This window comes from Stegostoma tigrinum, chromosome 18, assembly GCF_030684315.1.
Source record: "Stegostoma tigrinum isolate sSteTig4 chromosome 18, sSteTig4.hap1, whole genome shotgun sequence".
Classification (NCBI taxonomy): Eukaryota; Metazoa; Chordata; class Chondrichthyes; order Orectolobiformes; family Stegostomatidae; genus Stegostoma; species Stegostoma tigrinum.
In genome coordinates, this window is record NC_081371.1 from 38,702,337 (window position 1) to 38,726,009 (window position 23,673).

Here is a 23,673-nt window from a genome sequence, read left to right on the forward strand (position 1 = left end):
TGCAGAGTTCTTGCCAGCTGTTGAAATTACATCATTTAACAGGTATAGGGATAGGAAAGGTTTAGAGGGTTGCGGGCCAAATGTAGACAAATGGCAGTAGTTTGGTTTAGGAAACCTGGTTGGCATGAATGAGTTGGCCAAAGGGTCTGTTTCCATGTTGCATGGCTCTGACTCCCACCATATTACTATTTTTTTTGCACTTCTCTATAATTTTCCTCAAAAAATGTCTCAGTAGCTGATGACTTTTATAATGCATCTCAGAGTCTAATGGTACCTCTGCTCCTTAGTTTTCTCTTAACTGTAACCAATTACACTCTGCCCTGACCCCTCCAAGACTTTGTCTTTCTGCTTTGGTAATATGGCTCTTAATCCACATTGCAGCCTTCTTAATGTTTTAGACATCCAAACTTCGAAACAGACACAAGTACTACAACCGGGATAAACACCTTGAAACTAGTATCCAATTCATAGAAAGCTGAAAATATAAGTTTGAGCAGGAATTTGTTAAAGTGTATGTTGTGAAAGAACAAATTGTTGTAAGGGAATGTATGTTACAGATTGTCTGGCCATTATCATATTCCTGTTTGTGAAAGGTTGCTGTGCATGTAGAGCGTGAGCTTTTCCTATGCTACAAAAGTGACTATCCCGGAAAAAATGGTTTCATTGTTTATAAATAGTTTTAGAATACCTGCTAGTTATGAAACGTGCTGGATAGATGCAAGGTTTTCTTTTAACCAGTGTTTTCGTGTATACTTTTTGTATACACTGTTTTTAAAAAAAGACCTATTTAATGTGTCACAGTGCTACTTCACAACATCAGTCTCCCTATCTGGTAAGTTTGTTATAATCACATGTGTTTCTCCTTTTATAGCTAAATCACCACCACCATCGTTATCAACTTACAATGATTAGAACTCCTGTTGACCACACCTTGAAAGGCAAGGGCTGTGGTGTTAAATTTTGGGTTATTTGTTGTTCCTCTGCTTTGTTCTATACTTCAGCACTGTCACAGATTGCAGATTATGGATATCATGAACTAATTCATGATTATCGCATCTGCCTTTTGATGTTGTTTCCTTCAATAGAGACCCCATTACCCACCTTTAAGTCACTCATCTGCTTAAAGCTGCTGGACATTCCCAAAATGGCCAAATTCCTGTATTTAATCAATACTTGGTGCTCAGCATTGACCAGATAAAATCTATGAACAGATTTTAGCTCCTGACTTGACTTCACTACCAAAAACAGTTAAACATTTGCTAAATATTGAAAAGTGACACAGATACAAGATTAGAGATAATGGGAACTGTACCTCTTCCGCACGTACACAGGCCCCAAACCCCACCTCTTCCTCCTGTACATTGATGACTGTATCGGCGCCGCCTCTTGCTCCCCAGAGGAGCTCGAACAGTTCATCCACTTCACCAGCACCTTCCACCCCAACCTACAGTTCACCTGGGCCATCTCCAGCACATCCCTCACCTTTCTGGACCTCTCAGTCTCCATCTCAGGCAACCAGCTTGTAACTGATGTCCATTTCAAGCCCACCGACTCCCACAGCTACGTAGAATACATCTCCTCCCACCCACCCTCCTGCAAAAATTCCATTCCCTATTCTCAATTCCTCCCCCTCCGCCGCATCTGCCCCCATGACAAGACATTCCACTCCCGCACATCCCAGATGTCCAAGTTCTTCAAGGACCGCAACTTTCCCCCCACAGTGATCGAGAACACCCTTGACCGCGTCTCCCGTATTTCCCGCAACACATCCCTCACACCCCGCCCCCGCCACAACCGCCCAAAGAGGATCCCCCTCGTTCTCACACACCACCCTACCGACCTCCGGATACAACGCATCATCCTCCGACACTACCGCCATTTACAATCCGACCCCACCACCCAAGACATTTTTCCATCCCTACCCCTGTCTGCTTTTCGGAGAGACCACTCTTTCCGTGACTCCCTTGTTCGCTCCACACTGCCCTCCAACCCCACCACACCCGGCACCTTCCCCTGCAACCGCAGGAAATGCTACACTTGCCCCTACACCTCCTCCCTCACCCCCATCCCAGGCCCCAAGATGACATTCCACATTAAACGGAGGTTCACCTGCACATCTGCCAATGTGGTATACTGCATCCACTGTACCCGGTGTGGCTGCCTCTACATTGGGGAAACCAAGCGGAGGCTTGGAGACCGCTTTGCAGAACACCTCCGCTCAGTTCGCAACAAACAACTGCACCTCCCAGTCGCAAACCATTTCCACTCCCCCTCCCATTCTTTAGATGACATGTCCATCATGGGCCTCCTGCACTGCCACAATGATGCCACCCGAAGGTTGCAGGAACAGCAACTCATATTCCGCCTGGGAACCCTGCAGCCTAATGGAATCAATGTGGACTTCACCAGTTTCAAAATCTCCCCTTCCCCAACTGCATCCCTGAACCAGCCCAGTTTGTCTCCTTCCCCCTCTGCACCACACAACCAGCCCAGCTCTTCCCCCCTACCCACTGCATCCCAAAACCAGTCCAACCTGTTTCTGCCTCCCTAACCTGTTCTTCCTCTCACCCATCCCTTCCTCCCAACTCAAGCTGCACCCCCATCTACCTACTAACCTCATCCCACCTCCTTGACCTGTCCGTCTTCCCTGGACTGACCTATCCCCTCCCAACCTCCCCACCTATACTCTACTCTCCACCTATCTTCTTTTCTCTCCATCTTCGGTCCGCCTCCCCCTCTCTCCCTATTTATTCCAGAACCCTCTCCCCATCCCCCTCTCTGATGAAAGGTCTAGGCCCGAAACGTCAGCTTTTGTGCTCCTGCGATGCTGCTTGGCCTGCTGTGTTCATCCAGCCTCACATTTTATTATCACAGATACAAGATTAAGTCATTTATAATGTTGAACTCATACTGTTCTTTTCATTACACTTACATTTTGGGGGTCACACTTCTGTACTGATGCCATCTGTCATGTGCGTCCATCGCCTATAGAAAAATGGCCATAGACTTTTCTTCGGAAGCAAATTTATTCCTAATAGAATAGTGAACATAGTATTCTATGCCGTTTCAATTCACTAAAAGAGGATAGCTGCTCATCTGTCATTGCTTGTGCTGACAGTGAAATGAGAAGATTGCACAATATAAAGTGAGGTCTACTTACCTTGTATGTTAGATCTGAAAGTGCAAAAAAGAATCAACTCCCACAGAGCTGCTGCTCTGTCATTTCAAACCTGTAAATGAAAAGGAGAAAGAAATAACATCAGTAAGATCCTGTGATTTTAAAGGCTTGAATGTAGAGAAATGCAAAGATCAATGCCCTTTAGTCTCCTTAAAGATAGAAAATGGCTTGAGCAAAGTTAGCAGATGCAGTGGTTTCAATATAAAGAGCAAACGTTTGTATATATCTGGCCCTGATTCCAGACCCACAGCAATGTGATTGACTCTTAACATTCTGGCCATTAGGGATGGGCAATAAATGCTGCCTGGCCAGTGGCGCCCTCATCCTGTGAATGAATAAAAAAAATATATATAGTGCCTTATTACATCCTCAGAATGTCATAAAGTTTTACAGTCGGTGAATTCCTTATAAAATGCAGCCAACATTAATACTTAGGTAAACTGGTAGATAATCTCTTCATGAACAATGAATAATTTATCAAATAATCTACTTTTGGTGATTTTGATACATAACTGCTACTTGACAAAGCTAACTAACTTGTTAGCTCTCCCTCTACCTTGTAAAAATATTTCCAATGAATAGTCTTGCAAAATCTTCAGAAAATATTTACAGTGATTATTATGTTCTTCCTTCAACAAAGACACACAAGTTTGTTTGTTAATGTCATGTAAAGCCTTAATATAATTTCCTAATAAATAAATGCTTTACAACTAATAACATAAATCCCACATAAATATATTTGAGAATGAGAAGATTGAAATCTATTTCTCAGCTATGATTTGAATGTGCACAGGAGCCAGGTATCTTGACTGTTTTGGGAAGATGTGTCCAATGGTGAAGGTAACATGAAAGGATTGATGATCCAGAGTTCAGTAGTCTTGCTCAAGATAGTACCTTCACTAAAAGAGCTATGATAACAATAGGCTGTATATTCATTGAATGTTTATTAGTTAAGTTTTTTTTGCTTCAGTGGTTGAAGATTAATCTCTCTTAAAAGGCTTTTATGTTGTTTCAAGGTTAGAAAAACTACGCAACAAACTTGTGCCGATTTACTCATATGACCCCAGTGAGGATCGTAATGATGTGGAAGAAGAATCTTTAGATCGCAGTGGAGAAGGGAAAGTAAGTAAAATCTATTGAAAATATGTATTTTACCAAGATGAGTTTGATGACTAAAACAGTGGAACCTTAAAGAAAAATTCTTTTTTAATGTACCGGTGAGTAAAGGCAATATTAATAAGAGGTCAAAACTCAGACTCAGTTTCCAGTTTCTGAGTTTAGCTTATCTCAGGCAGCAGAGGAATTATGCTGCTCGACTTGGACACATTCCCCTGTGAACAAGAAAAGAAAAGTCAGCCAGGGTTCTTGCTTCTGATTGCTATCAAACAGTTTATGGTGGAAAGTGTGCTTGCATGTACTTGGACAGCGATAGATTGGGATTAGCTTTGATCTCCTCCAAGACTGCTTAGCCTATGAACACTCTGTGGTTTGGCTTCCACCTGCAGAGTAGCCTAATACAAAAATGATAACAGTTCTTGCACATGGAACTATCCTAGAAAGAGTAGGGCTTTTCAGGAAATTAGAGAAAATAGAATAGGCATCTAGCAAAGAGAAACAAGTCTCAGTAAGCATATTCCATCTTTCTGTTGTTCTGTTCTTTTACATATTTCACAAATAATACTTTAAGATGTTGACATTCTATAATTGAAAATCATTACAATGTTGGCACACTGAAAGAAGCCATTTATTTAATTATGTCTGTATTAAATCTTTTACTTTACTTCAATTCCAGAGTTTTTTTATTTGTCATTTTTCACCTTTGTAAACCTGTGGATATCTGAAATAATGACAAAAAAAGTTTGGAAATGCTCAGGTCTGGCAGTATCCATGGAGACAGAAACAGAGTAAATTTTTCCAGTTGATCATCTTTCTTCAGAACCGGGAAAAGTTAGACATATGTCAGATTTTAAATAGGATGAAAGCAAAAACAAGTTTAAAATGAGAGTAAGACTGAATGACTGCTGCTTCTTGTGCAATTCTTCTATTGCCTATCTTCTATCGGGGACCTATCAAGTTCTAGCTCTGATTTTTCTTTGCTCTCCCCTACATAGAAAGTATGAAGTTAACTAGCTCTGATGTTCTTATTTGTCCAAGACATTTGTCAAAACATCTTTTTAATTGAACAAGATTTTCCCAAAGTACCTGTGAAAACAACTTAGAATTGGGTACAGAAATTGAATATTTTAATGCACATGCCAATTTTTATGGATATGAAGTTTATGCCAGACTTCCATGGATGCCCATTAATTATGTAATCTATGTTCATTAAATGAAATAGCTATTACCCTAGCAGTGAATGACCTCCATAAGTCCTTGACTTAATGATTAAAACTCTATTGTATTGTTTTCTAGGGCTTTTACATTTGCTGGTCTCCTGGTGTCTTGCACTGCTCTTCAGACAAATAGGTGCTCTGATTATAGGCTGCTTCTCATAACTCTTTTAAATGTTTTTAGAAAATATGGTGACTCTTTTTCATTTCGATTCCGTGGGAAACTTTCTAGTCTGTACTTGCTGCCTCCTTATCAATTCATTACAGATTAGAAACAACATATAAGGAATTATGGTTAGATATACCCCACCCACACCCTGGCTGTTAGCCACTGACATGCCTTAAATTGAGCTATACCCAAATTTGTCTATAAACATAGTTTAGTTGGCCCAAATAGTTCCTGTCATTGTTTACCCTCCATGTGAGCAAATAGTTCTAATCACATTTGCCCACACTGTTCCCATATCCCATCACCCCTTTTCCTTCAACCAACTATTCAATCTAATCTTAAATGTTGACATAGTTTCTGTCTCAACTACTGACCGTACAAGTCAATTCGGTCAGCTCAACTTTCAGTGTCAGACGTTTCTCCTGCTCTTTGTTCTAAATCTATTATATTTAATCTTTAGTAAGTGGCCCCTCATTCTTAACTGCTCAACTACAGACAGCAATCTGTCTGGCAATATGTATAGAGAGAGAAACGGAGTTGACATTTTGAGTCTGTGACTTTGCATCAGAACTGAGTATTTCAAGTTTTTCTTAGTGTTTTCTTGTGACCGTTTATGATGATAAAATAAATACAATAAGCTGAAATACTTAGTTTTCAACTCATTATGCAACGATATAAGGATTTGTTATTACAAATGTTTGCTTGTTGGCTGGTGGTTTAGTGATTCAATTTGTCTTCGCATGTCCACAAAAGCCGATTACCCAGTCATTATCATATTTGCTGATTGTGGGAATTTGACGTGTGCATTGTATATCCTACATTACCACAGTCGCTGTACTTAAAAGTATTTCATTACTTACACAACATTCTGGTATGCCGTCAGTTTGTAAAAGGCAGTATATAAATTTAAGTTTTTTTTTAAAGTTGGCTTCACCATAAGTCTTTATTCTGGATCTGTCACTCTGTTGTGTCATACAGACATGTGAGTTAGGAGCTGAAGTAAGCCACTTGGTCCCTTGAGCTTGCTCTGCTATTCAATATGATCATGGCTGACCTGTTTTTGTTTCACATTCCAAGCTACTCCTGATAACCTTAGATTTTTGTTAGGAAAGGAATCAATCTACCACAGCCTTAAGTATTCAATCAACTGGCCTTCACTATTTTCTGTGGCAGAGAATTCCAAAGTTGCGCAGCTCTCAGACAGTAAAGCTCTCATCACCTATGCCTTTCAAGGATGACCCCTTTTTTTTAAAACAGTGTTATTCAGTTCTGGACTAACCCACCAGGTGAAACTTCCACTTTGGCAGTAACTAACAGGTTATATCTAACAAATTTGATTGAAATCTTCAAGAACGTGATTTGGTGTGTAGTTGGGGGTATTGCAGTTGATGTAGTCACCATGGACTTCCAAAGATTTTTTGACAATGTCTCACTTGGGAACAGGTCAAGAAGCTAACAGCCCATGGGATCCAGAGCAATTTGGCAAATTGGATCCAAAATTGACTTAGTGGCAGCAGGCTGAGAATGATAACAAAGGGTTTTTGTGACGAAAAGGTTTTGTCCAGGGTGTACTGCAGGGCTCAGTGCCTGGGCTGTTGCCATTTGTATTGTGCATTAGTGATCCAACATGAATATAGGAGATGTAGCCAGTAGGTTTGTAGATAGCACAAAAAATTGCTGGTGTGATAAATAGCAAGAAGGAATGCCTTAGACTTCAGGACAACATAGACACCCTGGTGAGGTGGGCAGAACAGTGGCAAATGGAATTTAATCCATTTAAATCTATAAAAATGTGAGATGATGCAAAGACCATCATGGCAATGGAATCCATGATAAATGATTGGACTGTAGGACATACAAAGAATAGAGGAACCTTGGCATCCTTGTCAACAGATCTTTGAAGGCAGCAGGACAGGCAGATAAGAATCCCAAAAAGGCATTTGGGATTCTTGCCTTTATTAGTTGAGGCATTGAATGTAAGAGGAATAATGTTCTGATGGATCTGTTAAAGTATTAATTACATACTGTAAAACTCTATCATCATCCAAGATCCTATATGCTTTTATCAAGCCTTTGCACATTCTTCTAAATGCAAGTCCAGTCTGTCCAACTTTTCCTCATAATGCAACCTGCTCATTCCTGGTACCATTTAGTAAATTTGTTCTTAACTATCTCCAACTCTTTGATATCCTTATTAAATAAGGAGACCAAAATTGAACACTGGATTCAAGATGTGCTTTCACCAATGCCCTGTATAAGTGAAGCAGTATATCCTGCATGTACAAGTTGGTACAGTGTGGAGATGGAGAAACAGCAGATCAGGCAGCATCAGAGGAATAGGAGAATTGGCATTTTGCACCTGGACCTCTCTCAGCACTGGGAAATAAATGGAGGAAATGGGGTGATGCTGGTGGCAAGTAGGTGGGATGGTGACAGATGGATGCATGTAGAGGTAGTGGGGATTGATCAGTGGGAATGGTGGGGCAGATAGGTTGGGAAGAGATGGAGATGTATCACATCAAGGAGGCAGGGATGAGACGGGGGGTTGGACATGGGGTGAGGCCAGGGGTGGGGAGATTTTGAAACTGGTGAATTCTATGTTTAGGCCATCAAGCTGTAGGCTCCCAATGCAGAATATGACGTGTTATGCCTGCAGTTTGCATGTGGCGTCATTGTGGCACTGGAGGAGGCCCAGGATGGACCTGTCACCCAGGGAGTGAGAGGGGGAGTTAAAATGGTTAGTAACCAGAAAGTGTTGTTAATTACAGCTTATGGAGTGCAGGTACCCTGCAAATCTACCACTGAGCCTATGTTTGATGTAGAGGAGACCACATTGGGAGCAACAGATACAGCAGACCAGCTTGGAGGATGTCCGGATGAATCCCTGTCGGATATGGAAAGTTTATCTTGGGCCTCGACCGGAAGTAACGGGGATGTGTAGGGGCATGTGTAGCACCTCTTGTGATTGCAGGGAAAGGTGCCCATTGTGGTGGGGTCTGTGGGGACTGTGGAGTGAATGAGGGAGTCACGGAGTGAGTGGTCCCGATGAAAGGCAGATAGGATGGGGAGGGAAATATCTCTTTGGTGGTGGAGTTGGGTTGTAGGTGGATGAACATTCAATTCCTACTGTAATAAAGGATTGCATTCTAATTAGCCTTGCTAATTTTTTGCTGATTCTGCATAATAACTTTGCATAACTCTTAACACTGGAGCACCTAGATCTCTCTGCACCTCGAAATCATTATCATTGCTTGCTATATGACTATAACTGACAACAAATGTCAGTTCCTACCTTCCATTCAATTCTCCTCTTGGAAAATGAACCTGTATGGAGAACAATAGATACATTGAGTTATTATAGTTGCATCAGTTGCCATTGTACAAATGTTGGAATAACTTTACAGCCTTGAAATTGCACCCACGTTTTTTATATAGCTCAGTAGTTAATTGGCCAATGTGTTACTACACCTGAAATGCTTTAAAACTGTGGGTATTTTTATTATGGTTTTAAATTTTCTGCATTAACCTTATTTTTTTGCATTCCAAGTCTACCAAAACTGGTTATTATTGAGATTATCAGAGCTAGTACGAACTGCCGATGCTGGACTCAGAGATAACACAATGTGGAGCTGGAGGAACACAGCAGGCCAGGCAGCATCAGAGGAGCAGGAAGGTTAATGTTTCGGGTCGGACCCTTCTTCAGCTTTCCTGTTCCTCCTATGCTGCCTGACCTGCTGTATTCCTCCAGCTCCACACTGTTATTGTTGAGATTATTCCTTCCCAACTCTTTTCATGTTAAACTATTGACTGTAAATTTTTAAAAATAACTTTTCTATCTTGTCTGTCAGCCTTGTTTAGTTTTTAAAATCTTCATTTTTGTTTCAGGATAATCATGAATCTTCAGATGAGAAAGCAAGCAGACTGAATGATAGCCATGTCTCCACTTCAGATACTGGCAATGTGCTTTGAACCAAATATTAGCAACCAAGATGCAGGTGAATCAGTTTTTCTGAATTTATTCTCTAAAAGTATCCATGAGTCATAAAGTCATCCAGCACTGATACAGATCTTGCAGGCCAAGTATAATTCCAAACTAAGCCAGTTCCACCTGCCTGTACTTGGCCCATATCCCTCCAAATATTTCTTATTCATGTACTTATCCAAATGTCTTTTAACCATTGTAGTTGTACCAGCGTCCATGACTTCCTCTGAAAGTTCACTCCACACATGAACTAATCTGTGTAAAAGAAAATTGCCCCCAGGTCTTTTTTAAATCTTTCTCCTCTCACCTTAAAAATATGCTCTCTCGTCTTGAAATTTCCCACCCTAGGGGGGGAGAAAAACCCCTGCCATTACTTTATCTATACCCCTCATGATTTTCTAAACCTCTATAAGGTCACCTCTCAGTCTCCTACACTCCAGTGAGAAAAATCCCAGTCTATCTAGTGTTTCCTTTATAACTCATACCTTCTATTCCCAGCAACTTCGTGGTAGATCTCTACTGAACCCTTTCTAAATTATAATATCCTTCCTATAACAGGGCACCTGAAACTGCATGCAGTATTCCAGAAGAGACCTCACCAAGGTCCTGTAAAACCTCAATATGATTTCCCAACTCTTATACTCAAAGGTCTGAGCAATGAAGGCAAGCTCGCTAAATGCCTTCTTAACCACCCTGTCTGCAGACTTCAAAGAATTATATACCTAAACCCCTAGTTCTCTCTGTTCTACAACACTACCCAACATCCTACATTTAATTGTTTGTTTTTACCAAAATGTAATACCTTGCATTTATTCAAATTAAACTTTATCTACCACTACTGAGCCTACTGATCCAACTAATAAGATCACCTTGCAATCTTAGATAACCTTCTTCACTGTCCACTGTACCAACAATTTTGGTTTCATCCACAAACTTAAGAATCATGCCTTCTATATTCTCCTCTTAAGTCATTTATATAAATAATCTACAACAATGAACCCAGCACCAATCCCTGTGGAACACCACTTCTAACAGGCTTTAAGTCTGAAAAATAACCCTCCACCACCAGTCTCTGACTCAATACTTAGCTGTAGATATACTTGAAAATCTTTACTTTTTGTTGCAATTTGTACAATTGTTAAAGTATTGAATTACTGATTCTTCATATAGGAGCTATTGACTTGCCTCTCCTGGCTAAGTTATTCCAATGCAGCTATCGCACTGGAACCTTCCTGATAATGTAAAAAAATTATTCAGGTATCCACAAAAATACAGAACAAATCTGAACTGCCAAATCTCTATCTTGTCATCCTTTCCTAATAATTAGCCAATTGATGGAGTCCTCAATAGTGCTTTTAATTGACCCCACTATTGCCAATTAGCTGTTTGCTGATGTTCACTTTAGACTCATATGAACCTGAAAAGGGGAGCCACAAGGGAATAGGTATAGGAAGGGAAGATGTAGCAGCAGAGGAATATATAGAGGTTTACACAAAAGGGAAATGGTGTTGATAGAGAAAATGTGGAATATAGGAAGAAAAGGGGTCAGACGATCAATGAAGAAACAACTGTGTGCATGAAAAGGTAAGGAAGAGAGTGTGGAAGGAGAAAAAGAAGAGGAAAGAACTAATGCAGAGGAGGGTAATTATAACTAGGATGGAATGGGAGGAGTGAGGATGCTAAGGAGCAGGGATGAAAGCCCAAATGTTCAGGCAATGAATGGGTGGTTGGAAGAGAAGGAAGTGGGAAAGAGGGAGTGCAGAAAATGGGGAGGGGAAGTGAAAGAGGAAAGATGTAGAGAAATATGAGAGACTTAAAAAGAGCACAGAGAGATGAGTTAAGATTGGTAAGGCAAGAGAGGAAAAGAAAAAAGTGAGGAGTGTAGGAGATTGGAATAGAGAAAAGGGAATGACAGCATAGAGAGCAAGAGGTGATAGTGGCTAGGGAGCTATAATCAGGAGGACATTTGGTTTGGAATTTGGAAAATTAGGAACAAGGATGGTCAAGTTTTGAAAAATGTAGCTTGGGAAGGGAATCTTTCAAAATCAAGCTTATTTGAGCAGCATCGTTCACAGCATTGAAAATTTGCTGTTGAGTGCTAGAGTGGGAAGGTAGGGAAAAGGCTGATTGCATCGTGCTCAAAATACACAGGAGCACAGTCAAACTCATGCCTGAAAGTGGCCAAGTTGGCCCAAAAACTGAACCATGGAAATGATTAATCAGAAAAATGTTAATGCCATGACTGAGAAGTTTTGAAAGGAGGTGCTGCACCAAATCAAAGACTGGTTCAAATGCAGGAGGGAAACAGACTATGACTGAAAGAGCAGCACATGGACAAGTACTAGGGTTAGCAAGGCTTGTGAAACTTAGGGAGCTGAGATAGCTGAGCGAGGCCAGTGAGAAAGGGTAGGGAAGGGGGTGGGTCAAGGCCTGGGGGAAGGTACTGCTGGCAAGGCCTTGAGTTTGGAGCAGCCAGTTTGCTTGGCTGAGGTCACTATAAGTGAGAGACTACTGGGCAAGGAAAGAAGTAAATGGCTTTGAGCAGGTGGGTTGTGGGGGAAATAGTAGGAAGTGAGTAGCTGCTAAGGGAGAGACAGAGAAAAGCTGCAAAAAGATCCTGTCAATAAATACCTCGCAGACTGGGATCCAGGAAAACCTGATCTCACTGATTACATATTCATTACACAGTAATGTGCACCATGTGAAGTATGTCCACAAATAAAAGAAAACTTCTGTTGCTGCCTGTGCCAATTTAAAACTGATATCTGCAAAATTGAAGCTTACCTTGTGGTTTAATGACAGGTTGGTAGTTGAGGATATGGATGAATTCTGCTTCTGAGTCCAAATGCCCCATATGTCAACACAAATACAGAAGGTAATATTACTGAAAGCAAAATGCTGCAGATGCTGGAAATCAGAAATAAAAACAAAGTGCTAGAAAAACTCAACAGGCCCAGCAACTTCTGTGGAGAGAGAAGAACAAAATTAATGTTCTGAGTCAGATATGACTGAGTTCTGAAGAGGCTATATTGGACTCAAAACATAAACTCTGCTTCTCTGTTCACAGAAGGTGTTGAGTTTCTGCTGAGTTTCTTCCGCACTTTGTTTTTATGTCAGGTAATGTTGCTACCTGACTGCATCTCACCTAATGAAGGAGTTAGTGAGAACAAAATAATAGCTTCGAGGAAATCAAGAAGACTCCTTGATAATCAATTATTTTGACCCCTGCTTTACAAAGCAAAAGGGAATATAAAGTAACAGAGGCTCAGTGTAAATGAGGCTGAAAAGACCAGTTTGCTGTTGGATGAATACCACTGTAATACTTTGGGTTGAGGCTAGGAATTAATTGAGTAGGTAAGATTCAACAGATTGGTAGACACTACATTTAGCAGAACTTGTGGTTAAAGTGGAGTGATTCCAGGATTTGACTGTCAATTCGCGCTAATTTAAAGTAAAATTCATTTCTTATTTTTATGGCAGGGATGGACTGCAGATTAAAATTAAGCTTTAACATGATGCACATCTTGCTGCAGTAATTGAATTGATGCAAAGCTACATAGCAATGAATCTTAGGAGTGACAAAGAAAGGTGAATAATGTAAGTTGACTCACAGTCATACAGTGTTAGTGTTCAATTTAATTTAATTATCCACATTCCAATTATGGCACTGCACTTCAGAGCTTCTTCATTGATTGTAAAGTGCTTTGGGATATCCTGAGTTGCTAGATAAATGCAGTTTCTCACTTTTTGTTTCTTTAACTTGACCTTCATGGACGTACAATTAATTAGTAAAATGTTGCAACCACTCACCTTTTTGATACATAACCTCTGGTACATTACTGGGAAAGTAAATATACAGCCCATAGCTGTGTATTTTTCGACTGATATACCTGTGTTCTGTTATGACCTTATAGCTGCTTTAGTATCTTTGCCAGCATCTTTTTGTAAGACCTAACTATGGTTTATTTGGTGGTAATAGCTGGTGTAGCAACAGAACAACAACATTGGTTTTACTCACTGGTCTAGAGAGGGAAGGCATCACTCCTGGTTTTTGTTAAATGGCCATTGCTGGATAGTATACATATCTTGAAAGAACAGGAATTGGCACAGCAATATTATCTTACTGTCTGGAATAATGCATGAGGACTGACTATTCTGCAAAATGTTAACCCTGTATGAGTCATCTCTTTCAGAAGTCCATGTATACAACGTTAAAACAAAACAACTCTTTGTAGAAGGCTTTTTCCAGAATTGTCTCAGTTTAGGAAATTTTAGAATTGATAATCCCATAATCCAGTATTTGATATTGCTTTCCATAACAAATATGTTGCCTGTGACTATGTAATTTGATCTGTGAAAGAATTTTTTAAAAAATAGAGTTGTTTTATGGATATGCTGATATGGTCAAGCTTGATCAACAATAAAAAAAAATTCGGTGCTTTTGACAACACAAATTCTGATGTACGTCTTAGGTTAATCTTCTGGTCATTAGAGGCTGTATGTGATGGATCAACTTCTTAGATTCTGTTTACCTATATATTTTACATATTGCAAAATATTGCATACAAGATTGCACATATATAGTTAAAAAAGTTTTCTACTTTATTAAAAAGATTAAATTACAACTTTTCCAATGGCTCAGTGAGAGAATGCAATGAGTAGCTGAGATATCCAATCTGCAATCTTTAATCGATTTTGCAATTGTACAGGACATTGGCGAGGCCAGTTTTAGAATATTGGATTCAATTCTGGTCTCCCTAATGTAGGAAAGATGTTGTTAAACTTGAAAGGGTTCAGAAAAGATTTACAAGGATGCTGCTGGGAATGGAGGGTTTGAGCAATAGGGAGAGGCTGAATAAGCTGGGGCTTTTTTTCCTGGAACATCAGAGGCTGAGGGGTGACCTTATAGAGGTTTATAAAATTATGAAGGACATGGAAGAGAGAATAGTCAAGGTCTTTTTCCCAGCGTCAGGGAGTCCAAAACTGGACGGCATAGGATTAAGGTGAGAGGGGAAAGTTTTTTAAAAGGGTCCTGAGGGCAACATTTACACTCAGAACATGGTGTGTGTGTGGAATGAGCTGCCAGAGAAGGTGGTGGAAGCTGGTACAGTTACAGCATTTAAAAGTTATCTGGATGGGTATGTCAATAGGAAGGGTTTAGAGGGATATGGGCCAAATGATGGCAAATAGGACTAGATCAGTTTAGGATATCTGGTTAGCACAGACAAGTTGGTCCAAAGTGTCTGTTTCTGTGCTGAATGACTCTATAACTCGGGGGAAATAGGGGATGCTGCTATTGGTTTTAGTATCTTTGCATTAAGATGGAAAAGTCAGTTGAGGTCTACGTTCACTGTAGGCCTTGTTTCCATTGCATGAACTTCTGTGACCCATGTGTGGCAATGTTCCCTGAAACTGGAAGTCAGTCTGTCAGTATGCCAGCTTCCCCTGCTGGGTGTGTTTGTGTGAATGTCACACCAAATCAAAATTGAGCTCATTTGACCCAGTTGTTTCACAACACAATTGCTAGGGTTGCAAACGCATAGCAACTATTTTGTATGGAGCTACTCTTAAATGGCAACTCTGACACTATTTTTGTATGTAAGTAGTATTTACCTAAGATTAAAATGCCTTTGTATATGTGTGTGATATTACAATATATTTATCTCATTTCACAGGTGCACAAAATGAAAAACAATGTTTGAACATTTGAGTATTTGAACTTTACTGATGCTGTTGCTACATAACAGATCACCTGGTAGAATCATCTTGAAACTCTTGGTAGAACTAAACAGCTACAAGAATAACTATTTTTACAGTGGTTTTTGAATTAAAATGCCAGATTTTGGCACTGTATTTGTTGCAAAGCTGGATCTTTCAACTATATATTTGTGTTTTGAAATTATGTACAAGTAAACCGAAGAAATGGAGATTAATTGTATTAGATTTTGCTTTTCTTGTGTATATTTGTGTTTGAAAATGTGTGTGTATTTTGTTTACTTCAGACAAAGTTCGTGGCAACATTTGGTGAAATCTTCTCTGGATCAAAGTGGAGTGTTTAGCGATCTATCCTAAAGACATGTGGGAACAATTCCTTGAATGAATGTTCCATTGATTGGTTTATATCTGAAGGTGCTGAAACTGGTGAAATCTGGTGCTCAGGCCAGGAATTTATTTGTAAATATGATTCTAAATATACACATCTCAGTTTCAAAGATGACAAAATATATAGCAGGGAACAAGAGTGCAAATAGGAAATGAGTAGTTTTGTCAGATAGCTTATTGTAGCTTCTGGGCCACAAGTGACATAAGGTCATAGTTTGGATATGCCATTTATCACTGATATCTAAATTTACTTCCATATGTCCCTTAATAAGATGTTCACATTTCAATTCCCTGTTAGACGTGACAGTTATGTCATTCTGTGCAATCTCTCTAATGAGATGTGCAATACCATTAAATTCGTGCCGTTCCACTTTTGAATCAGTGAACTTTTGATCATTTGTTCACAATCTAACTAAACGTGCCTTTGTGCAGAAGAGAGATTTTGCATGCATCAGTATGGTCAAACGTGCATGGAATAGAACATGTTCTAAAAGCGGCATAAATACAATAAAGACTGAAATGAAGCATGTAATTGAATCATATGAGATGCTTTAATAAGACATATAGTAATATAAACAAAAAATATATTCGATGTAGGGTGGTGCTTCGGGTATTCAATTTGTTAAAATCCGTAATTTTGCAGCTTCTGAATTGTATCACTTATTACCACATTGAGTGTAATCAAAACCAATAACATCTTTTTTTAATAAGTCACCTTTTGTGGTTTTATGTTATTACCAATGGATTTGATTTGAAATGTTTATTTTAGAGGTCATTTTCACATTCTTCCTTAGAATTGTAAACACACTTGACAAGCTGAATGGTCTACTCCTGTTCTAACATTTCTAATTTCCTGGTCTTGACCAAGGTTAGCAAAGGACATCACGCTTGGACTCTGTTCCCCCAGACTGTTAACATCCATGGCTTCTGCTTACTATCCATTTGGTTCACTAGAAAATACTCGTAGGTGTGTGAATATTTGTTAATTAAAGGATTCATCTTGGATGCGAAACTGAAAGGTATTTGATGATCACAGAATAATCCATAAGATACAAAGAAACTCCACTTGAAGTCCACATATAAAACACATATGAATTACAAGGATCAGAGAATGGCCAACAGTGGAAATTCTGCATTGACAATATAAAACACAATTAATACATGACATTGATGTGAGCCAGTGCTTTCAAAGGAAGGAGAAAATTGAGGTTGGAAAGGTTATAGGGGATTGTTATTTAATTATCAGGTTGGATAATTTGTGAGCAACAGTTCAAAAAGTCCATCATCATCTTGGTATATATTATTGCTTGCACAACTTCAAGTTCCACTCAGTTATTTGAAAGGTTTTGGTAGTTGGTGGTGGGAAAAAGAAGATGCATGCAGAAAGATCTTACAGGATGTATCTAGGTAATTATTCAAGCCAGCATGTTTATTAGTTTGTTTATCATTTTGGCTGTGTATAGAATTAGATTTTACTGCACAGACACATGCCATTTGGCCCACTGGGTCTGAGCTGGTATTCGTGCTCAAAATTAATCTCCTTCCAACCAACTTCCTCTAATCAATAAGTGGAATTCAACGCCCTTCCCTGTAGCACGTTTGTTTGTGTGGGGTTATTTATTCAGGAAGGAGGTTAGTGGGTAGAGACACTGCACTGTCATACAGTTCCAGCATTACATTGCCTGCTTTTGTATGCTGTATCATCCAATAAAGGATGAAAATCCATATTGTTATGGATCAGACCAAACCCCTTCAAATATATCAAAGGAAATAGCCTAGACTCTAACATTTTCTTAGTTAAAGGCAACTGTAAGGTGCTGTGTTCCAGATGTAATTGGATTGGTTATATTTTTTAGTTTTAAGCAAAGCACAATTTATTCTTACCATATATCTAAAATACAAACAAAAGAATGAAAAATTGGAATAACTTAACTATATTGGAAAATGTAGCAGAATAATAGATTATTTAACTACTAAACAGCAACTGTTCCAATACAATAACATTCCGTAAATACCCACTTGTCAAAAGGCATATTCAGTAAAACAGATTGTCTTACATGTAATACTAGCAAAGGAGAGAACTCCAGCTTTTAGCTGTAGCAAAGAGAGAGAGAGAGAGATAGAGAAGCTTTTTCAGCTAGCTTCCAAAACCCAATTGCAACTACTGCAAGCTATAGTAAAACCCTGGTTGTCTAGGAGCCTGACTCCACCCATTCATGCAGCATCTGTTGTTCCAACTTTTAAAAAAACCCAAGGCCTCAAAGGGTGTTTACTTTATTGGCTTGGAGAAGACTGCTTACCACCTCTGTCTCAACCTTTCTTCATTTAAAAAAAAACACAGGACAAAATACACCTCTTAAAGTCACAATGTACTTTCTTTACCATCTTATCTATCTGCCCTACCGTTGGAAACTGTGGGTGTGCACTCCAATTTCTGTGATTTTCTCTATCCCTCTGAATCTCCTGCTGTTCATTGTGTATTCTCTAGCTTTGATTTTTAGTCCCCAATGCATCACCTCACAGTTCTCCAGATTGAAATCACCTAGCAAAATTCCTTAAATCTTTTTTGAACCATCTCAAGTTTCACAACACCCTTCTTATTGCAGGACGACCAGAATCACGTGTAGTATTCCAAAAGTGCCCTAACCACTATCCACTCTCAAGGAGAATTAAACCTGCACTCCAAGGTGTCTGTTTTTTTTCAGCAAAGTCCCCCAAGGATCTCACCATTAAGTGTGTAAGTCCTGCCCTGAGTTGATTAGATTCCTTACAATGTGGAAACAGGCCCTTCGGCTCAACTAATCCACAATGCCCCTTGAAGCATCCCACCCAGACCCAGACCCCTATAACTGACACACCCCTGAACACTATGGGCAATTTAGCATGGCCAATCCACCTAGGTTGCACATCTTTGGACTGTGGGAGGAAACTAGAGCACCCAGAGGAAGCCCACGCAGACACGGGGAGAATGTGCAAACTCCACACAGACAGTCGCCCGAGTCTGGAATCGAACCCAGGTCCCTGGCGCTGTGGGGCTGCAGTGCTAACCACTGAGCCACCATGCCTTTCCAAAATGCAGCACTTCACTTTTATCAAAATTGAATTCTATCTGTCACCCCTCAGCTCATTGGCCCATTTGATCAAGATCCCATTGTACTCTAAGGTAACCTTCTTTGCTGTTCACTACACCTCCAATTTTGGTGTCTTCTGCAAACTTACTAACCATACCTTGTACATTGACTTCCAAATCATTTATATAAATGATGAAAAGCAGTGGACCCAGTCTTGTGCCTTGTGGCACACCACTAATCACAGACCTCCAGCGGGATCAGCAACCCTTTGCTACCACCATCTGTCTTCTACCTTCGAGTCAGTTCTGATTCCAAATGACTAGTTCTCCCTTTATTCCATGTGATCTAACCTTGCTAACCAGGCTACCATGCAGAGCATTGTTGAAGCTCTTACTGAAGTCCAGGTAAATCACACCCATTGATCTGTGCTCATCAATCCACTTTGTTACTTCTTCAAAAACCTCAATCAAGTTAAAGTCAGAAGTCACACAACACCAGGTCATAGTCCAACAGGTATATTCGAAATTACACAAGCTGTCGGAGCGCAACCCCTTTGTCAGTCCATCCCAGTCCAACACCAGCACCTCCAAGTTAGTGTGACACGATATCCCATGTACGAAGTCATGTTGACCATCCCCAATAATCCCTCAAAATTTGCTCCAACAACTTGCCCACCACCGATGTCAGGCTCACCGGTCTGTAGTTCCCCGGTTTTTCTTCACCACCTTTCTTAAATAGCGGCAACCTCCAGTTTTCTAGCAGCTCACCTGTGGTTGGTGATGGTACAAATATTTCAGCAAGGGACCCAGCAATCTCTTTCCTTGCTTCCCACAGAGTTGAAGGATACACCTGATCAGGTCCTGGGGATTTGTCCACCTTTATGCATCTTAAGATGTCCAGCATATGATTGATGATAGCCACTTGTTCTGCAGTAGACCATCACTGGGGTTGTTTGAACGGTGATGGGCTAGCCATTGGCATTTGGAATTAGTTGGGTGAACAAGACACCTATAAGGAAGGGCTATCCAGCTGATCGCTCCTAGTTCTGAAAAAAATTACTCTTGTTGAGTTCAGGGTGAAACCCCTTTGGTCTTCTAAAAGAACAATTGAAGGAGTTTCACGATATTATATTTCCTATTAAACGGAGTCTGTCAAGATTCCTGAGAAAAATGTCTGTAATCAGTGCCTCAATATATGCCAGAACAAACAATGCCTGATCCTTCTTTGCCTTTCAGAATGACATTCATGACTACGAAGTGTGTTATTTTCTTTAAGAAGTGAATGTAGAAACATAGAAACTAAGAGCATTTCAAGCCTACTCCACCTTTCATTAGGATCATAGCTGATCATAAAACTCAGAAACCCAATATTCTTGGACAGTGACCTTGATTCTGGACACCTTCATCATTGTGAACATCCTTCCTGCATTAACCCTATCTAGTTCTGTTAGAATTACCTCATATTTATGGTGCATAATTTTGGACTACCAATAAGTGGAAATTGTTTCCTGTTCTAAAGACTTCTTTGCTTATATCTCATATTTATCTCTTTGACTGCCATGAGCCTTTCTGCAAGTTGTACCCTCTCAGTCTTGGAATCATGCAACAATAAAACACATTGCCCTAATAAATGATGAAGTCCCAATGAATCTTTTCAGTACTTTATGGAATCCTTCTATTTTAAGCAGGGAATTGCATTTAACTATTGTTAGTGCAGGGCATGAACCAACAGCTGACCAGTTTCTCAAAAAAAAACATTGAAATGTATCTCAGCATTATGAGTATCCATTTTACATTTAGCAAAATGAAAATGTAAGTTAAAAACGTAACTTAGTAATCAGCAATAAAATTCCTTACTTAGCCTTGTCGGGAAATAAACCTCAAAAGAGTATGCTCGTACATCATTTAGAGAGCGCCTTCATTTTACTGAGGTATTGGTAGTTCTAAATGGCATTACTAGAATTTTAATCATCATTCCTTTGTGAGTTGATCTACTGTGAGGATGAAGCAAAGTCCTCACCACCATTTGAAATGCAGTTTGGGAGCTGCCAAATCATTTAAACCTACCATACTGCCATAATTCAATCAAATGATTTAAGCCATACATTTTGTCTTTATTTCTGTATAATACTCTGATTTGACATTTACAATTAAGTGAATTACAAGAATTCATTCAACAGAGAAATGGAGTTGATTGGGCATGAGATTTTTTTGACAGTCCGGCTCGGGAATTGGAAGCAAAAACAGAAGTTGCTGGAAAAGATCAGCAGGTCTGATGGCTTCTGTGAAGAGGAACCAGAGTAAATGCTTTGGGTCCAGTGACCGTTCAGAACTGAGGAAGAGTTCTGACCCAAACACAAAAGTTAACTCTGTTTCTCTTCACAAAATGCTGCCAGACCTGCTGAGCTTTTTCAGCAGCTTCTGTTTCTGTTTCTGATTTACAGCATTCACAGTTCTTTGATTTCTTGTAGGGAATTGGAAGATTCAGTTGCTGGACAACTCTCATTGATGACTGGAGGAGGAGTGCAGTTATAGCTTGAGAAGTTTATGCAGACAGCATAAATTTGGACATAAATTTATAATGGAAAAAGTAACAGAAAAATATGTTAAAATAAAGGTGTCTGGAAGTGTGGTTTTATAATCAATACATAGGACTCTTAATATATTAGATTCTGAATGTATTCTATCTAAGTAAAGCAACCATGTATTCAACAGAGAAATGGAGTTGATTGGGCATGAGATTTTTTTGACAGTCCGGCTCGGGAATTGGAAGCAAAAACAGAAGTTGCTGGAAAAGATCAGCAGGTCTGATGGCTTCTGTGAAGAGGAACCAGAGTAAATGCTTTGGGTCGGACATAGAGCAGTTTTTCCGCCGTCTTCGCCTGCATGCCTACTTCTTCAACCGGGAACCCAACCCTCCTTCCACTGACCCCTTCACCCGCTTCCAACACAAGTCCTCCTCCTGGACACCACCCCCAGGCCTCCTACCCTCCCTCGACCTCTTCATCTCCAACTGCCGTCGAGACATTAACCGCCTCAACCTCTCCACCCCTCTCACCCACTCCAACCTCTCCCCCGCAGAACGGGCAGCCCTCCGCTCCCTCCGCTCCAACCCCAACCTCACCATCAAACCCGCAGACAAGGGTGGCGCAGTGGTAGTATGGCGTACTGACCTCTACATCGCCGAGGCCAGACGCCAACTCTCCGACACCACCTCCTACCGCCTCCTCGATCATGACCCCACACCCGAGCACCAAACCATCATCTCCAACACCATTCATGACCTCATCACCTCAGGGGACCTCCCACCCACAGCCTCCAACCTCATTGTTCCCCAACCCCGCACGGCCCGTTTCTATCTCCTTCCCAAAATCCACAAACCTGCCTGCCCTGGTCGACCCATCGTCTCAGCCTGCTCCTGCCCCACCGAACTCATCTCCACCTATCTGGACTCCATTTTCTCCCCTTTGGTCCAGGAACTCCCCACCTATGTCCGTGACACCACCCACGCCCTCCACCTCCTCCAGGACTTCCAATTCCCTGGCCCCCAACACCTCATATTCACCATGGACGTCCAGTCCCTGTACACCTGCATTCCGCATGGAGATGGCCTCAAGGCCCTCCGCTTCTTCCTGTCCCGCAGGCCCGACCAGGCCCCCTCCACCGACACTCTCATCCGCCTAGCGGAACTCGTCCTCACACTCAACAACTTCTCTTTTGACTCCTCCCACTTCCTACAGACTAAGGGGGTGGCCATGGGCACCCGCATGGGCCCCAGCTATGCCTGCCTCTTTGTAGGTTACGTGGAACAGTCCATCTTCCGCACCTACACAGGCCCCAAACCCCACCTCTTCCTCCGGTACATTGATGACTGTATCGGCGCCGCCTCTTGCTCCCCAGAGGAGCTCGAACAGTTCATCCACTTCACCAACACCTTCCACCCCAACCTTCAGTTCACCTGGGCCATCTCCAGCACATCCCTCACCTTCCTGGACCTCTCAGTCTCCATCTCAGGCAACCAGCTTGTAACTGATGTCCATTACAAGCCCACCGACTCCCACAGCTACCTAGAATACACCTCCTCCCACCCACCCTCCTGCAAAAATTCCATCCCCTATTCCCAATTCCTCCGCCTCCGCCGCATCTGCTCCCACGATAAGACATTCCACTCCCGCACATCCCAGATGTCCAAGTTCTTTAAGGACCGCAACTTCCCCCCCACGGTGATTGAGAACGCCCTTGACCGCGTCTCCCGCATTTCCCGCGACACATCCCTCACACCCCGCCCCCGCCACAACCGCCCCAAGAGGATCCCCCTCGTTCTCACACACCACCCTACCAACCTCCGGATACAACGCATTATCCTCCGACACTTCCGCCATTTACAATCCGACCCCACCACCCAAGACATTTTTCCATCCCCACCCCTGTCTGCTTTCCGGAGAGACCACTCTCTCCGTGACTCCCTTGTTCGCTCCACACTGCCCTCCAACCCCACCACACCCGGCACCTTCCCCTGCAACCGCAGGAAATGCTACACTTGTCCCCACACCTCCTCCCTCACCCCCATCCCAGGCCCCAAGATGACATTCCACATTAAGCAGAGGTTCACCTGCACATCTGCCAATGTGGTATACTGCATCCACTGTACCCGGTGCGGCTTTCTCTACATTGGGGAAACCAAGCGGAGGCTTGGGGACCGCTTTGCAGAACACCTCCGCTCAGTTCGCAACAAACAACTGCACCTCCCAGTCGCAAACCATTTCCACTCCCCCTCCCATTCTCTTGATGACATGTCCATCATGGGCCTCCTGCACTGCCACAATGATGCCACCCGAAGGT

At 41.3% G+C, this 23,673-nt stretch overlaps 1 protein-coding gene across 3 annotated transcripts in view; it reads left to right on the forward strand.

Moving 5' to 3' along the window:
• Positions 1-16,471, forward strand: part of LOC125460895 (small integral membrane protein 29-like) — a 95,668-nt gene extending 79,197 nt beyond the window's left edge. For 2 of the 3 annotated variants that reach the window (XM_059652245.1, XM_048549074.1), the window contains 3 exons: positions 4,195-4,300; positions 9,563-9,672; positions 15,335-16,471. In XM_059652245.1, the coding sequence (XP_059508228.1) occupies positions 4,195-4,300; positions 9,563-9,646 (190 nt within the window). In that variant the 3' untranslated portion in view covers positions 9,647-9,672; positions 15,335-16,471. Of the gene's footprint in view, positions 1-4,194; positions 4,301-9,562; positions 9,673-13,139; positions 13,257-15,334 lie in introns of all 3 variants that reach the window. The other variant, XR_009446860.1, reaches the window with a different exon arrangement.
• The last annotated feature ends 7,202 nt before the right edge of the window (positions 16,472-23,673 follow it).